The sequence below is a fragment of the Ischnura elegans genome, chromosome 9 (genome assembly GCF_921293095.1).
Source record: "Ischnura elegans chromosome 9, ioIscEleg1.1, whole genome shotgun sequence".
Taxonomy (NCBI): Eukaryota; Metazoa; Arthropoda; class Insecta; order Odonata; family Coenagrionidae; genus Ischnura; species Ischnura elegans.
Window position 1 is genome coordinate 6,195,783 of NC_060254.1, and position 19,028 is coordinate 6,214,810.

Consider the following 19,028-nt stretch of genomic DNA (forward strand, 5'->3'; position numbering starts at 1 on the left):
ACTCGAGATTTTCTCGTCTCGTCTTGTGTTCCTTTGTGTTCAGAGAACGAAATATATAAAAAAATAAATATTTATTCAAATCGTTTGAAGAATTATCATATTGTACCACGTTATTTTACGCAAGTTTACAAAAATTTTCAACGATACTGATCGTACATCATTAAAGTTATAAATTATTGAAAGAGACCATGCCAAAAAGTTGTTGTAATTATTTAAATTTTATCCGGCCGCCGGGATGGGATTTAATTAACTGCTTGCCGCGCTTCAGAGGTTTAAACGCTACTTTTCCTTGTTTCTTTCGATGATAACCTTGGAAAATATATTCAGCAAAAATTGACTTTTTTCTAAAGTGGCAATTGTCAGTGCTTACTTCTAAGTACGACAAAAATATCTTAGATTATACTTGCATATGTGTTAAGTATCACCCAGCGGCACTTGCAATCCTGCTTGTACTTTGCACGCTAGGAGAAAATGATGGCGCAATTTCGAATGTCAAAGAGCACATCGACTCGGGGGAAAGACGAATGATAACTGAAATAACTACGAACCTCTTCCTGCATGATATATATTACGAGGTTAGTGAGGGTATTTAGCATAATGTCGCTAAATGGCGTTGAGAATGTTACAATAAAAAAGGATAACTACTTTTGGCTTTCCCTTGACGTTAATTCCTTTCATTTGCTTTTATTTTGCTGACCAAAAGTCCATTTAATTAAAAATTCCATTATGGATCCTATTACCGGCATTTATTCATCAGCCACTCATTCTAACTCCGTTCATTATATTATTTGTGGAAATACATGTTGGCGGCAGGTAACCTTATTCCAGAAGCATGCTGTTTACTTTTTTAGTGGGGCCAGAAACCCCTTGGAAAAATCTCTTTGAGGACTAGAAAAAAATTACTGAGATAGAGAAAAATCATTCGATCAAAATATTTCAAATTTATATTTATGGCTTTCCTATTTTGAGTGTACCGATCCAGTGATTAAGTACGCAATGGAAACGGCTTTTTATGGTGCAAAATATATTCTGGGGGAAACTCAGAGAAAAGTCCGAGACTCGAAACCGAGACGAGACTGGTGATCACGAGGCGAGACTCGAGACGATACCCGAGTGCGGAAAACGAGACTGAGACGAGACTCGCTCAAGTCTCGTCTCGCGGCAACACTAGTTTGGATTAGTTATATAAAAATATTGATTGTCGATTTGTGATTTCTGAAAGGAATGGTCAACCTTCTCTCACCTGCAATCTAGCTTCTACGGTAACAGGATGGAGATAGAATCTGATGCTTTCCCGGCGAATATATTCGAAAAAGGCTATTCGGGCTTCCATCCGGGTGGGCTCAGAATGGAGGGAGACCACCCGGCTGGAAGCCCGAATAGCCTCTTTCGAGGATGGAGATAATTTGTAGCGGTATATCCACAAATGAAACAACACTTGTGCGTAGATACAACGCGGGGAAAACTCAAATCGAGCTCATTTTGTTAATCTATATTCTTATATTCAGGCAGTTTTTGGAGGCCCTGAAGCCATTTTCGGCACCAGTATACAAACAATTCTGTCCCTGTGGTGGATGCCTTAATCGGTAGAATACTACAATAAATAAAAAAGGGTGTTATGGAGGGCCAGAGCATAGAGCCAAATGGCCAAAATCGCATATTTTTAATCGCATTTTTTTGTGATGTTCCACCGCCTAAAAATTATTTTTTCAATATCCAGCCGAAAGGTGTTAAAAAACACCTCCAGAAAACGTTTTTTCTTTTTGGCCCTCCCAAACATATTTTATAAAAACATGCGTTAGAAATTTTCAAATCAACGCCATATCTTCTTGTCCTGCTTAAAGTTTTTGAAAACAATTGGAAATCCGCTCTATTAAATAAAGTTTTGAAAGCCGCAAACCGCATTAAAAAACATGCCTACTTGACCGAGATATTAAAAAAAGAGTGAAAATCGTATTTTCGATCTAGCCGGCCCTGGTGGGCCTCTAGTGGGCTGAAATTGTGGGGAGGTTTGTCCAATTTGATCCCAAATCGCATACCCCAAGTACGGGAAAAATCCCGGAGGGGAGACTTTCCACCCTCTTATCCGACTATGCCCTTTAGGCATATACTTCAATTTCCGCAGTGGGTTAAATTCTCCTGACCGGGAGTCGATCCGCGGACCTTAGGCGCTCCTGGCCACAGCGCACACCATCCATATTCCTCATTTCCATGGCAATTTGACGCGAGGTTGGTGGTGTTAGATGCGGGGACGTTGGAGTCCATCCAAGGTGTCAACGCATCGAATGTGGACTTCAATGAGGCCAATACCACCACTTGTCAAGCACGTCCCAGCGCCAAAGCCCTCCCGCAAACAATGTGCTATAATTCTGCCTTGCTGCTTAATTAGCGACTATAGCCATGGGAAAAATTCCCCATGACTGGGACTCGAACCACGGACTCTTGGCTTTCCGTAATGGTCTGCGATGAGGCCCGAAAAACCAAAGGTTCTTGGTTCGAGTCCCTGTCCATGAGAATTTTTTGCAAGGGTGAATTGTGAATTTTACAGCCTTGAACGCGGGAGGTTGGCATTATTTCACATTTAAGTTTCCGGTTCACCCTCAAATGACAACGCAAACAAATGCGCGCCAATGCGTGATGGCAGTTTGGGGTGAGTCATTCGGGGCTCGACGGAATCAAATTGAACGCGAATTATTATAAATAGTTCGCTGAAGCTAGTTCCTTAATTTTTCACAGTTCCGGAAATCACTCTACATCTCATGAAACAATGAGTCATGTCATTTAAAGAGATTGACAATTTGTAATAACTTCATAGTTGGAAGTTTGTTAGTTCGCTCGTACAATAATTGAGGAAACGTACGAATCGTCCAGATAACACAAGAAATGCGTCTCCGGTTCGGCTCTCAACATAAGGGATAAATGAAGAGAGAGAAGAGGAGACATTGGCGTGATATCATATTGCATTCGCATTGAAACAAAATCATGACGTGGTGCGCATTGCAAGTCAAACTAATTTAATGCAACTTCCTCCGAGCCCATGTCCAAAATTTACAGCGCTATACTCACAATCGCTCTGTTCGAGAAGGATATTTTTATTTTTCACTGCATAAATAATGATGAAAAACTTCTTTTTCATGGACTTGAATAAAATTGCTTCGAATATTATATTTGGCAACTATTTCGCAGAAAAATGTAACGTTTTCTTTCAAATTATCTTTCATTTCCAATTATCTGGCTATTTAATGACAGTTTCATTGTTTACAACTGATTTACTCGACTCTGCCCATATTTCATGTCCCAAACAACCTATATTTTTAAGAAGCCCAAGGCGATGCGTAAATTTGCTCCAATCAGGGCACGTACTTGGATTGAGCTTACTAATAATATATTTTCGCTGCTGCTGATGATAAGTGAAATTGAATGAATGAGAATGAGAATAAATGAATGAGAATGAAATGACTTGATAAATGAAACAAATTTAACACTCCACAAGTCAGAAAACGAATTGCTCTGTGTTTTTCCATGCTTATTTTTTTTTCAAAAATACTAGAGAAAAAACGCAAAAATCACAAAAACAAATGCGAGTAAATGAGCCAACGAGGTCTCCCCATACCAATTAATAAATAAGTGCTCGCTCCAGGAACAGGTGTAGTCCTGTGTAGTGTCGTGGAAAGAGAGGATAGCGACCCCAACGAAACATTAACCATATACAGGGCAATTGAACAATATTCCAATTGAACCGTTTTACGATTATAGTTGGCAGCAATTCTTTTACTGATTCTCCATTTTAATACGCTAATAGAGACCCAAAATGACAAAATATTGAATTTGGACGAAATATTTATGTGTTAGCAACAGATAAAACAATGAATTGAGGCAAATTTAGGTTATCGTAAGTATGGATCAGTTCGATTAATGCTCTCGCATTATCAAGGAGGAAAATGGCCAGCATGTAATCCATCTTGCACGGGAAATTCAAACATTAAAACTGGAAAAACTATTGCCATAACATTTATTGTTTGTAAACATATGAATCATGCGCAAATTTAAACTAATTGAGGATACAACTAATGCTTAATTAGTTAGACGGTTATATAATAGCGTGCTTATACCTGGTACACATGCAGCTGTTGTTCTCTTCATGTAAAGGAGGGGCACATCAACAGATAGACTGAAATGTACACAGCGGCGAAATCGGAGATTCGTGGATAGAGAATTCGTCAATATGATTATCCATGTTTTCACGAGGCTAATTTCAGGAGGCAGGGAAATTCGTTTGAATGTAGCCGAAAGGCGTATTTGCTGGCAAAAGATAAAAAAAGGGAAAAAGTAAAATTGAGGAAGCGGCGAAAGCTGAAGAACAATTTTTGGATTATGTTAACTTGGTTCTGTTGTAGCTAAGCTCTTTCGATGGGGAGGAATAAACAATAGAAATAGTTGCCAGGTGCATGTTCGCAAACAAAATGTATTCGTAATAACTAATCGATATTCCGTGAAGAGTTATATTTCCCGCAGCGGGGTTCTTGTTGAATACACGTGGTGCGGAAGAAAAACACGGACAATGGAGGAAATGCATCACATTGAAATGAGTTGATCATTTTTTAATAAGTCACATCAAGTTCTCCAAATATGTATCCGCCTTCCATATCACGCCCTACGTACTTCTGCGGTGAAGCGATAGGACCACACCGTCAACAGCGCCACGCCTCCTTCCAAACTGCAGCAGTGTGGATTATATGCATTTGTGACTCCAATCAAGCCCGACATAATGGACTGTTTCATGTCGTCCTACAGTAAGCAGAAAGAGAGGGTTGAGATCATCTGATCTCGGAGGCCATGGGACACAGACCACCCGTCGTTTTTACAAGTTTTAGTTGTGCCTCTCTTCTCGTCATATAAGGGACGGATAAATGTGCTGAGATTGCGTAATATTTACATGGATGGTAATAATGCTGACATTTTTGACGCAAAACTTTGGTACATCGAAAGAATAAACAAGCCGCAGGACGTTTAAAAACGTTTTGCATAGTTCCAATGCTGAACTAAGTACATTTTTCCAGGCGAACTGTAATCAAGTTTTCAAAATTTTAAATTCTAGCATACTTTTCAAACATTTTTTGCTTGATTTGAGCTTTAAATGACGTATTGTCGCATTTTTTTCATTTGAACCGATACTTATTGTAGAGTTCCTCGCCGGCGAATGTGCGGGCAGTCGCACTACAAGGCGAATTCGTCCACACAGTGCTTCGTCCATTATCTCTCCACTTATAGGATAACTACATAAGGAGATAATTTAGTCAAAATTCGTGGCTTTCGGAAAAAGATACTGTCAGTGAAAAAGTGAACGAATCACTTGTACCTCAAACACATTGACTGTGAGACAATTTTAGAAAAGCGTCAACTTGGTTCAACTGTACCTTTGCTCTCGTAATATGAAGGTAAAAATGAGGTCATGTTCTTCGTTTCGTGAGACCAGAAGAGAATTAGTAAAAAAAAAGGCGAAGGAAGATAGGACATTTAGGAAGAGGTAAAAGAATGCGAAGGTGTCAACGGATGGAGGACACGACGATCGCATGATTAGAGAGAGACAGCTTCAGAATAAGCTTAACCTGATCAGACTTTATGGCTGTTCCGGTTGCATTAAAAGGGATAACATATAGTACAAACATTTGCTATATATTGCATGTTGGCCGTTGCTAAAATATGTGACTGTTAGGAAGAGTGGTTTGAATGTTTACTGACCGGCGAAATCGGGGATTCTTGGGTAGAGCATTCCCGCCCTGGCGAGCCACTCCAGTTGCATCTGCTGCAGGTGGTGCTGGTGGTGATGATGGGTGGGGTGGGGGTGCGGCGGATGGTGCTGGTGGTGGTGGTGCGGGGGAGCGGCGAGGTGCCCCAGGGGAGCGGCGTGGTGCGCCAGCGGCGATGCGGAAGGCGAGCCGGGTGCCGGGGGCGACGACGACGCCGAAGACGACGAGGCAGACGAGCGGTGCGGGGACGCGGTGCTGCTGCTGTTGTTGTTGTTGTTGGTGCTGCTGGAAGACGAGGAGGCCGCCGCGTTGCTCGGGGACACCAGTTTGTGGTGCTCGAGGGGGTGGAAGGCCGATCCGCCCTGGCCGGGTGCCTGGTGCTGAACGTGGAAGGCGGCGTAGAGGGCGGCCGGGTGGTGGGCGAACAATGGGACACCGCTCGCGGAGTTGCCGAGGAAACCGGGGCGCGGGACCATGGGCGACGCCGACAGGGAGATGGGGGGCAGGGGGGGCGGCGGGGGCAGCGCCACCACCGCCCTGCTCCGCCCCACCTCCTCCTCCTCATCCTCGTCGTCGTCCACGAACAGCCGCGAATCGCCGCCCGCGCTGTCGGGGGCCTCCCGGTCCTCGTCTGGGTCTGGCTCCTCCTCCGAGCGGTCCTTCGCCTCGGGCCCTCGCAAAGGGTCCTCCTCTTGGTCCCTGCGGGCCAGCAGGGCCTCGATGCAGAACGATTTCCGACGTTCGCTCGTCATCCCCAACGGCACTCGCAACGAACGCGATCAAGTTGTTCTTGTAACCCACGTACAGTTCACGAGACGACTTGTTTAACCCTCAGTTCATCGTAAAAAGTCTGCTGAAGTCCTTTCAAAATGAGTTGGTCGTCTCTGAAAACCTTATCGATACCATAAAACACTCGAGAGTTATGCCAAGCTCGTAATGCAATTCATAACATTCCAGAAAACTTTCTACATTCCTCAATACAGCTCTAGACATCCACAGCGGTTACCGCGAACGAAGGCCTCAGTTCATTACAAATCGACCACAAATCCTTCGTAAATGAGTTAGTAGTCCTATGAAACCTATTTATTCACATAGAAAACGTTCGAAAAAGGACTCAATTTTGCCCAGCACTTGGTCGGATCTCATGAAACCTTCTGCAGTCCTCAATGCATCGATGGACACCCACAGCGATTATCAACATGGAAGCCCTCAGTTCTTCGGCAATTCCACGGAAGTCCTCTGGAAAATACTCCGTTCCCTTTGAAAACCTACAGGTTCGTAAATATAGCTCTCTTGTGAAGTTATCTATGCGTCCGATTATAGCCTACGATACCCTCGCCAGTTCAGTTTGTTCATCATTAAGTGTACACGGCGTTCCTCGTGAGCGAAACTGTTCTTTAGGAGACGGAAGTGAAATGGAAACTGCAATCGAACTAAAACCCTTTTCAGCCGAAGGTCTGCAGCGTAACTTCTTCCTTCACTCGCTTAGTTCTCGCGGCAACTTTCCGATCCGTCCACAGCTATCCTCTTGAGTATAATGTTACTATTTTTGGGAAAACTCACAACTGTGGATCAACCGCATGACACTTAAAAAATCTTCCAGCTAAAAATCTTCCGTGAGTTCACCGTCACATTTTTATTTCATAAGGCAATGCATGACACAGAAAGGCAAAGTTGACATGTTTTTCTACACTTTCATTAGTTCATTAGTTAAACACGCAACATCCCAGCAAATAAATGAAGAATTAGCTCAGTGCCTTTTAGTCCAAACGGTAGAAGACAGATTTGGCGAAAGATCGCTTTCGAACAACGCAGTCGACTTTTTTGGTTTTAAAATGATTGCTCTACCACACACAGATCGCCTGGCAATTGGACTCCCGCCCTCACTTAGATTTATGTCGAATGATGATTAACAAACACACTTGAGCATTCAGTCTGTCTTTTATGTCTTTGCACACTGCAACTCTTCAGAATGCAGTTCTTCCGCTGCAAGTGCAATTTACAGCTGGAGGGAATTTTGAGCCCGTTCTTTCGCACACTTGGCGCTCTTCCAAAGTGTAAGTGTCCAAACCTGAAGCAGACCACTCACTTTGGCGGAATGTTCGGAGCAAGTAGAATTGTTAAATCAATAGACGTTGCTCTGTCTGCACATTATGCAGTGCCCTTGTTCTCTGTGCCTGAGAATATTTTTGCACCAGACCCGGTGTTTTTTTAGCAACAACAGCACCACCGTAATCGCACTGTTTGTCGCGCGTGGTCACAGTCTGTGTCTGCAGACGACTTTAACACACACTTTGGCGAAACTTTCAGGTTAAATAGGATTAATAATAGTATTTCAGTCCACACTTGACACACTGCTTGTCTCCATGAGGTGGCGAACTGTACTAGCACTGGGAAGGCACTCGTTTTCGGTGGTTTTAAGCGACAACACCTCTATTGCACTGCGCTATCCGGCCACAGTGTTTTCGACTGTAGCAGCGACTACACCACTAACTATGGAGGAACTTTTAGGGCAAACTCGTAGATTGATAGCGTTGGTGGAGGTGTACTTTATGCAGTGCCTGCTCACTTCACATCCACTGGATAATTCCAGTTAGATGACGTCGAATTCTCTTTTTCCTGGAAATGCCATTTGACGGTGCCTCTTCACGGTGGTGAGCACCCCCTTCCACTTCCCTCGCCCCTATCTGTCTCTATCGCAGAGGACGGACAGTGTGCTCGCTGCACGTGTCTCCGTGGGTGTCTGTCTGCTCCTCGCGCCAGCACGCGCTCTTCCCCGTTTGCGATCGGTCGGGCGAGTGGCGAGGTCTGGGGGATTGTGTTGCGCACATCTGCGGCGATTGGCGAGGGGGGGGGGGAGGGAGGGGTGAAGGGGGCGTGGCCTCCTGGGGGAGGGGGTGGGCGGGCATTGTTGCAGTGATATAAGGGGAGGGGGCGAGACGTTTTAGTGAGTGGGGCCGCGTCGATGGGACTCACGCGAGCAACCATGTGCTCACTCATCAACAAAGTCACATCTGAGGACAGGGGCGCAGCCAGGAACTAAGACTGGAGGGGGTTTGGCAATGGAAATTTAAGGACAAAAGGACAATTAAGGTGCAATTAACACCGGGGAGTGGAATAACCACCAGGATCAGCGGTAGGTGCGAGATTATTAAATTGCGGAATTTTACGATAAACGGTTCAATATAGTGAGTTTAACGGCTTTCTGAGGGATATTTTATTCATCCTTACACTATTCTATTATATTATTAATATCAATCCAATTAAGTAAAATGGATTAAACTTTAAAATTTCTCTGAGCTCTGGGGGGGTTTAACCCCCAAAATCCCCCCTCGCTGCGCCACTGCATTTGAGGATGCAATTTAAAGGTGGAATTTTCAAATTTGAAATACACGCAAATGCTGACAGCGGTGTGCTTCATGAAGCCTGAACATTTCAAGGTGAGAGTATAAGTTACGCGCGAATAATCCCAAAAAACAAAGGACGACACGAAAAAAGACGCTCCACTTGTCGCATTTCTTTTTCCGTGATTTATCCCTCCTTTAAAAACAAAATCTATCACTTTGAAATATTCAGATCTCTTTGAGTCGGCCTTTCTCGGCATTTACCCGCTCCTAAAATGTACAAACAAAGTACATGGGATGACATTTGCTATTTTTTTCAATTTAAGATACTGGCGAGAGTCAACAGCGGCCTCACGTATCAAGAAAAAAATTATAATTGCATCTTCTCTCAAAGCCGAGCAGGTGAGATTTTTTTCCGACGCTACGGAAGTTAAGTTCCTTCTTTTTTTTCTTTTCTCCAATCTCGTGGCGTCGTCGGCGCGTTTGAGTTGCATTAAATGGAGCACATACCAATCGAAAGACAATCCTGAACGGCCCTCAAAGACATTCGCCAAATGTATTCCGCAATTGAATGTGACCGAAACATGAATGGGCAGATAAGAAAAATTGCCAAGACAAACGGCTAGATGTATGCTAAGGAAACATAGAATAGGAGAGAAGAGTGAGTGACTTTAATGTCCAACGCATCAGGATGTGAGACAATGGATGTACTTACGGAGGAAAAGGAGGAGAGCAGATGGGATGCGTGACGTAGACACGGGAGACTGATCGAGGACACGGCGTGAACTTGTGAAGTTGGGAGGGAAAGAACGAAAACAAACTTGGCTAGAAAAAATGAACAACTCTTCAAGATACACCAAAGGACCGATATAAATACAAGTTGAAGATGGCGGTGACTGGTTGCAAGGATTAAAAGGCATAACTCCTCAGACTTACTCGACAAAATTTAACATAAAAATCAAACGCGCAACTGCGCACCTCTTTTCGTAATAATAATAATATTAGCGAAAATGAAACCCAAGAGCACGCAACCAACGGTTGTTGTGATCGATCAGCTAGGCGCAAATGACTGCCGGAGGAGGCATGAAAACGTGCGCAAAATAATGCACCTACAGTTGCTCAAAACATATCACTTGATTCCGGAAAACCAACTACCACTCTAAGAACGCAAACAGGAAAGAATAGCAGAAAATTGCGAAATTAAAATGTGTTGGGACGGACAATAACCGGTATTAAAATAGCACAAAACAGTCCAGATATGATAATGATTGCCGAAGTCGTAAAAATTGAACCTAACTCACAGAAATGTCCATCCCAATCTCCACAAATTTGAAAAAAAATATGAAGAAAACATCGAAAAATATATATTTCATTTTCTGACGAAATCAAAGAACTTAGGAGCCGGGAGAGTGATAATAATGTCCTTAACGCTTTCATCCACAGTCAAAGAACGTGCTCGGAAAAAGTAAAAATTCACAAGGAGCATGTTGCAGAACATATTATCGAAAAATACCTACCATTTCAACTGTTCGCCAATCTGCAGGAGAAAACACTTGAACAGTACCATACACGATTTTTAATCCACTTATAGAAGAAACATAAACAGTGGACTCCTTTTAGCAGCCCTTAAGAGAGGCCGATCCATCCCAATTCTGCCCTATATTCCGTCATTGTCCGCCACGGTGGTACACGGCGTGGAGTCCTTCCATACCGAAGGCAGCGGCTTCGAGACCCGCCTGATGCCCTAATCATTACCGGGCATGGGTGTTCGTGATCTTCGCTATATTCCGACGCCGTCCTTAACTGTTTTCGAGGCGGTGAAGATACATAATGCAAATAAATGAACTTCTACATCGATGTCCACCCCCTTTCAAGTGGTGTGAGGAATTTCCCCCCTTTGCTCTTCATTGTTGCCCGGGGGGGTGGGTGGCGAAGCGCACGCTGGGCCGGCAGAGGGGAGGGCGAGGCAGCGGCGTCCTGATTGGTGGTCCTTGGCCACGCCCCCTCCCACTTGTCTCCACCCCCAAACAGACTGCCGACGGAAGAGATTTATTTTTCCGCCCCCTCTTCTCTGAGTGCGCGTGTGTTTGTGGTTGAAAGGGGGGGAGGGGGGGATGGGTGGAGAACAAAAAAAAAGAAGAAGGCGACACAGCTTCCTCCCTCCTCCTTTTGATTGTGAGAGGGAAGTAAGGGGCTCCATCTGTCGCCGTAATTGTTACACTCGTGTGGAATGGTAGGCTGTAGGGCGGTCGACGGCTGAGGTTATTACCATATCGCCACGAGGTAAAGAGGGCCGGAGAGAAACCCGGCGTCGTGTCGGCATTATCCTGCTCATAGATAGAGGCGCCGAGGGGTCCACGGCTCGGCGTCCCATGCGACGGAATGCCTGTTGTACTTCAAGTGCCCTCCAAAAAACACTCAAGCAGGGATCCGGTGACCTCTGAAAATTCTCTGCCGCTGCATGCGAACGCAGCACCTGAAAGCCAACTGAACTCGAACCATCAGATTACCTACGCCAATGAGCAACCAGAGGAGGCCAACCGAAAGATTTACACTAAATACTTAATCAAAAAAGATTACTTACGTACATGAAACCCATTCCAAAAGCTGGTACCTGGTAGTGGATGTTAATCGGAATGTAAAAGAAGTCACGTAGACGCAGCAGAAGTACGCAAAGTTATTTTCCTCCGCATTATTATGATTGAATCTTTGAAATATTAACGCAATCTTCCCGCTTTGCTAATCAATCAATCGAAACTTAACAATGTTGACTCAATAACGTGATGTCCAACCCCTATCGTAAGATTCTTCTCTTCACATCACTTCTAAATGACCTCTTTCGTCGGTGAGGCCGAAAATACCCAAATGGTCTTTATGATGGGCTTTGAAAATCATTTCGCGGAAGTTATGACGTTGCTACCGTGTCTGCTACGACGGGCGGAGGTAGGTGGAGAGCTTTCAGAGCGTAAGTCTGTTTTTAAGTCGCTCACATGAGTCAGTTGTCCCACGAATTGAGGTGTAGATACATACTGTGTGGCTGTCACACGGCGTCTTTTCAAGTTTGATCTTACACATAATCAAAGGGTTTCCAAATAAATAAACACATATTCTATATATTTTCGAATATTTAAGTAATTTCCTGAGAAGCAGTGACGGTGGCGAGAACGACCCTTTGCAATAACAGGTAGGTACCCTTACCTAAGAATGTGTGATCTATTATTCAAACATATATTACATTATATTTATTATATTAAAAGAGGGTGAATTTTACAAATATTATTTTATATCAAAATCATTTTACTAATTATTATAAAGTGATGTTACTGATTATCTGAGATAAAGAAATTAGTTTTAATCCAAGGTTTTTTGCAAGCCAACTAATTCACCGAAGAATATTCAAATTTTTTAATCCCTTTCGCGAATACTGTACATATTTATTTATTAATGTCTAATTTATACCTAAAGTATGTGGATAAAAAATGAGAATCCCTTATCCGAGTAAATAGAGAATTCGAACGCCCTGTAAATAATTTCTCCATGAATTGTATTTTCAGAGTGGTTCCTAGGTTTAAATGGCGTGTACCACTCACAATCAGTAGCGGACACAGAAAAAACTCAAGGGGGGGGGGGCGCAAAAGATACCATGAGTTACGTTTACTTTTATCCTAATAAAAAATAATCAAGTCAGATGCAAAGTTTAAGAAGGTTTTAATTAAAGTGATTTTGTAAAAATACAAGACAATGCCATCTATATATATAAAAGAAAGTCGAAAATCGTGTTAGTTAGAACACTTATAACTCGAGAACGGCTGCACCGATTTCAATGAGATTTGGTTCTTTGGATTTGTCTCAGGCGGGGTTAACATATAGGCCATTAAAAAAGGATAATTTCACCAAAAAAATTCATCTCTTTCCTATGGGCATGCTTTTAGGAGTTATAGTAACACAACAATTGATAAGTCGGTCAACACTACAAATTAAATAATTTTTTTTGTTTTTACAACTTTAATAACTGAATTTCGTAACAAAATAATATTTTAATTACTACAAATATTCAAAATATTAATTAAATTGAAATTACATTTTAAAAAATTAATTCGAGCTAATTGTAAGCCCAGCCGTGGCCCAGCTCGAGTTGACACTTCACTACCGTGTTTGTAAACAAATCTCCAAGCAATTGTTGACAAACGGTAATGTCCGTGTTCCTGTCGAGGAATCGAGTAGTTTTAACTCATTTCCTTGAAATGATTGCAAATTAGTTTCAGCGGAAAGTGAGCTCATCAACAAAGAGTTCCAGAATATGATTGATCACCAAAAGAATCAAAGATGGTTGATTTAGCGAGCAAGAACGAAGATGTGGATGACTAAAACAAGGTAAATTCAAATAGTTCGTACTCTGCATGGATTCGAATCTTTTAAATGTGTAACAAACGAAGACGAAATCACCAACTATCTATCTGAATATTTTAAGTCCTTGGACGTACCCGGCTTACCAAGACACGATTTACAGAAAAAATGTAGTTTCTGTGTTCATGATCTTTCGAAGTATAAACCAACCATAGCTATCCAACGGAACGTGTTTGGTGATTAAAAAAATTGGTGATGAATGTGATTCACGCAACTTTACTCAAAGGAAATTCAAAGGTTAGGAAGTCCTCATTCCGAAGATTCCATGATCTCAACTCATATGCCCTTTTGAGCTTAAACGTATTCAATTTCCAATTCGTGTTGAATTCGTGATAACAATAAAGAAAATGGCATGGTCAGTCTTTCAGTTTTTGTGTTGTTTGTGCTCATGTGCTAATGAAAACCCATGATTTTCTCATGGTCAATTTAACGTGCTATCTTCACGAGTTGATAAACCATCCTCTGTATTTCTTCCTTCGCTTCAAGTGCGTAGCTAGGATAGGGGGTTTTGGGCGCAGCTAATACTACGGGTCTGTAGGGTATAGAAAACTCGCTAAGGTAAGCGGGAAGTGTGGGGGCACTTCCTCCAGACATTTTTTTAAGATAAATGGTTCAAAATAGTGGGTTTTGTGGCTGTGTGAATAGTTAAATATGTTTTGTTTGTTAGTCATCCGTCCCCTTAATATTAATAACAAAATCTTTCATAAAAAAATTCTCTAAGCTCTTGGGGGGGGGGGGGGGGTTATCCCCCAAAACCTCCCCTCGCTGCGTCACTGCTTTGCTTCGCTATATTTATTTAGCTCCATCCGCTTCATCTTGCGCCTGATAACAAAACAAAAACTGTTGTTTCTCAGAAGGTGCTTGACGCAAGGCATTAAACCCGAATGTGTAGGGCTCACCGTGGTGCGTTTACGCATGCAGTACGTTTACGCAGTGCATTTTTTCCAAACAGAGATACTAAAACTGGCGCGCCTTAAGTCATTTAATGCGAATGCTGCTCCATAGGGGCTTTTCTTGCACGATTTTGAGCATCAGTTAAGCGTCGGTCTGGGGTCGTGTCAACCTGCCCCCTGAATGGGCCAAGTGTATGCAACAGACTTGGACCTAAAAACATTTTTTTACAGCTAATAACGCAATTAGCCAACAACTGAATGCGTATAATTTTTATTTCATGAACTGCTTTATTAAACCACAATGCCCAAAATTTCTTAAGCAAAAACGTAAGAAAATTTGTTGAAAAAAATCCGCGTAAACGTGCTCCGATTCACCCTATGTAGATTCAATAAAGAAAATGTCTTTCTGACAAGCAATTTTGGTACTCATTTACGTAGTTTTATTGAATTTGGTATCTTATTTTATTATAATAAATTAAACATGATTAAAAACGATACAGCCGCTCTTGATTTATAAATGGTGTAAGTAAAATGTAAGTTCATTGATTGTTAGGCGGTACGAAGTTCGCCGGGTCAGCTAGTCTTATGATATAAAAAAGTCACAATTGTGGTTCTGCAATTTTTGGCAATACGGGTGGCCCCACAAGGAGGGGCGCGCCCCCTGCTCCCCCCCCCCCCCCCATCTGTATCCGCCAATGGTCAGGGACACCGACTCACAAAAAATATTGGGGGGGCCAAAACCGGGGATCTTGCCCCAGGAAATTTCATAAGTAATGATTTTAAGTTTTTTAAGCATTTTAGAAGAGTCATATGATCAGCATTAGAACCCTGATAACTCTAATCTCGGTATCTGGACACTCCGGGGAAAATCAAAAAGCCTGACACATTTTTTCCTCACAGAGATAACGCATTTTTGAGGGGGCTCGGGTCCCCTCAGGCCCCATGGAATCGGCGCCACTGCCACTGGTACTACCACTTGAGTTGTAATGCTGCGTCAACGTGGCACTCGCCATGGCATAACACACACATTTCGGTCAGCCTTGGTTAGCCGTAAACCGAGTTGAACGAAATGGAGGATGTCTTTGATTTTCACAACAATGAAAAGAAAATCGACAATATTGAAAAAACGATAATGATAAATCATGAAAAGTAGGCGGACGATCCCATTTTTTGCGAGAGCTTCTCGACACGATACTTCTCGCCCCTTGCAGGGTGTATGGCAGGGGGTGAGTTTTCTCCCTCACGAACATTAAGTAAGCTGAGCGCGGGGATAGGAGCGAGCATTGAGTATAAGGACAGGGGTGGGTGTGTGAGTGAGTGTGTGTGTGAGTGTGTCTGTCATGGACCCCACTCGCCCTCTCCAACGGGCGCGAAAAGCTGCCTTCAACACCCAAGACCCTTCAACATAATATACTAAACGTGACCTAAAAGTGCTAGCCGTCCTGCGTGTACACAATATCACGCGAACTCCCTCTAGGGTATTTGGCAGGTGGTGACTGATGACCAACATTCGTCAATTACAGCATGCAATATGTAACGCACATTTGCATCACATTGTCATCGAGAATGTGTGTAAATAATGAAAAATAAAGCGTTAGCATTCGCGAATCGTGGTATTACCTCCCAAAAAACATGCAATACTCCATGCAAAAAAAGAAAACGTGCCTCGCAAAGTGATACCGATATATTAAAACGCTACTCGAAAATGATCAGGGGAAAAATTGCAGTGAAAATGAAAAAAAGAGCAAAAAACAATAGGAAAATATAAATATGCAATGACTCGTCATGGCGAGTGCTGCGATTAATAGAACCAATTGCCAAACCGTTGCTACGCCTGATAGTGCGAGGAAAGAAAGACGTCTGAATCTGAAACTGCGTTTGCCGAATAAGGAGTAAGGTCTGTCGTCTGCAGTCGCAGCAGAGTAGAGAGGATGCCGTGCTCACCCTAATTCACGGTCGGGAGAAAAAGAAACTTACATTTCAGTCTCGCTATTCACCGTCGGTCGTTATCGAAACACTGCATAGGACGAGAGACTTTATACGCAGTCAAGTGCACGGATGAATACCATGGGTGATAATTGCCATAAAATCATTTGGGTCAGCCAGAATGAGCCCAATGATTTTTTTCGTCTTAAATCTGGGTGTATATGTCACTGTGTGTAGCATCGAATGAGGGCCCGAGGGAGGTCCTTTGAAGGATAAAACACAACGGGGCCGGGACGCAGAAATTCAATTGATACGCCAGATCACTCGGGGAGGGCGTTGGATGGGAAGGAAGGAAGAAAGGAGGGAGGCGACAGGGGGGAGAGGATAGGGGCAAAACAGCCCCGCCAGGAAGGACGACGGGGCACACTACCAGCGAAACCATCTCTTAATTTACTAAGGAAATTCGAAGTTTTTTCTCTGAGGAGAAAAATTCAAAGATCATTTCGTTGGAGTCATCAATGTAATAGGGTAGTTTCCTTCATCAAAGAAAACGAAAGGCATTGATTGCGATTCGTTACCCACCATTAGTGTATTCATAATTTACAAATTATTTGGTTTTTGAAATACCGGTTTAGACGAATGGCAAGGGTCAAATTTTATCCTCATTTGAAAAAGGCCAGATTGGCGCCCATGCGATTCCACTCCGCATGACGTCACAGGGACCTAGTTTCTATACGAGTAGATAGGAGTTTTACATGGTCTGAGGTTACCATTGCATGCATGAGGCACAGAGCTCAGGGAAACATGTCTTAATAATCACCTACTAAAACTGGCTAAGGTCGGAAAGTTTTCTTCGTTTGATAAGGTATTAATAAACCTTTTTTAAGCCAAGCGCTACCGTGCAGCAAGGTACTCAGCTATCCGCTAGCATCCTGCGTCCTATCAGCTCTCAGAGCCTCGATCAAGGTCACCACACAAGGCGGGAGGGGGAACCAGAAATACGACGTACGGAGATATTTCCCGACATTCATACTTGAGCGTCTCGTTTTCGCGCGCTTGAAAATTTTCACTTTTCATTTAATCGCGAAAAATAGATGTTGTCATTTAAAAATCTAAAAGCGTGAATTACGTACTCCAGGAGTAATAATCTTTCGATTAAAGCAATAAAAAAATAATAGTAAACCACCCTATTGCGGTTCAGCGGCTTCGTTTGCTTGGGTATTTTGATTTCCCTTCGGGAAAAATAGTGAAGCGGTTGGAAGGCATCGTCAGTTGTTTGCTGCCACGTACAGCATTAGAGAACTATGATAAGTTAACAGACACACCAGAAAGTGCTTCTTACAAAAATCCTTCCTTTACACGCCTGTCAATTATACTGAAAATAGGGTGGTTTCCTATTATTTTTTTATTGCCTAAATCGAAAGATTATAACTCCTGGAGTACGTATTTCACGCTTTTAGATTTTTAAATTACGATATCTATTTTTCGCGATTAAATGAAAAGTGAAAAATTTCAAGCGCGCGAAAACGCGACGCGTAAGTGATTATTAAGACATGTTTCCCTGAGCTCTGTGCCTCATGCATGCATTGGTAACCTCAGACGATGTATAACTCCTATCCTCTCGTGTAGAAACTAGGTCCCTGTGACGTCACGTGGAGTGGAATCGCATGGGCGCCAATCTGGCTTTTTTCAAATGAGGATAAAATTTGACCCTTGCCATTCGTCTAAACCGGTGTTTCAAAAACCAAATAATTTGTTTAATATGAATACACTAATGGTGGGTAACGAATCGCAATCAATGCCTTTCGTTTTCTTTGATGAAGGAAACTACCCTATTGCAATTTTCACGGTTGTATCACCAATAGCTCGCATTTCCACATGAGATGCAGCAAACATTACCGGGCACAGACAATCGCGAATTAGTTTCCAGGAAATTCCAGGAAGGAAGGTCATCACTACGTACTATTTGTTTTTATTATCATTTGCAATTATCGCTTCTCAGATATTTTATCCATAGAATTCAATTCGCTTTGGACCTTGCCAAAAACAGGTTCAGCAGAAAAAGCCATTTCCGTGTACTGAACCGATGAACCCAATTCACGAACGTTTTTCCTTTCCAGGACTTTGGACTGACTGAGGATTTGCTGGACCTCACGTCCAAGGCCACGCGACGGGGTGAGCGGAGGTAACAAGCACGATTATATCTCGGCGTCTGCAAACACTTGTTGGGGATCAATGAGTCCTGTTGGCGCAAGACAAGGGAGCCGGACACTCCCTTGAGGGACACTGCCTCACAAGGCGACACACACGCCTCACGCGGACGCCCATTAAAGCTACCGCTCGCACCGTGGGACAAATCAATCGAGTACTTGCATGCGGCTCTGAAGAGCGACAAGTGATTCACAAGCAAAGACTTCTAATCCCGGCGTTTTCCTCTTGCTGATTGAGTTGCTCCAGGAGGAAGCGAAGGATTCGCCTTACAAAGAGAATTAATGCGCTCATCTTCATTTTTCAACCTAAGTACATCACATCGAGCATTACACAATGGAAATTGTCCCATTACATTTGTTTATTTTTTAATTATTAAATTTAATGATTCAAAAACAGCCGACTTTATTCCTGAAATGGAATGAAAATTTTGAAATAGGCAGCGATAACAAAATAAATCATTAAAAAAATATAGAAAAGGAAATATGGGGATTGATGTG

At 42.8% G+C, this 19,028-nt stretch overlaps 1 protein-coding gene across 1 annotated transcript in view; it reads right to left on the reverse strand.

Annotated features, from left to right (window-relative positions):
- The window catches only part of LOC124165874 (motor neuron and pancreas homeobox protein 1-like), a 171,003-nt gene extending 162,496 nt beyond the window's left edge, over positions 1 to 8,507 (reverse strand). The window contains exon 1 of the mRNA XM_046543411.1: positions 5,743 to 8,507. Coding sequence (XP_046399367.1) covers positions 5,743 to 6,502 — 760 coding nt within the window. The 5' untranslated portion in view covers positions 6,503 to 8,507. The remainder of the gene's footprint in view (positions 1 to 5,742) is intronic.
- Between the last annotated feature and the right edge of the window lie 10,521 nt (positions 8,508 to 19,028).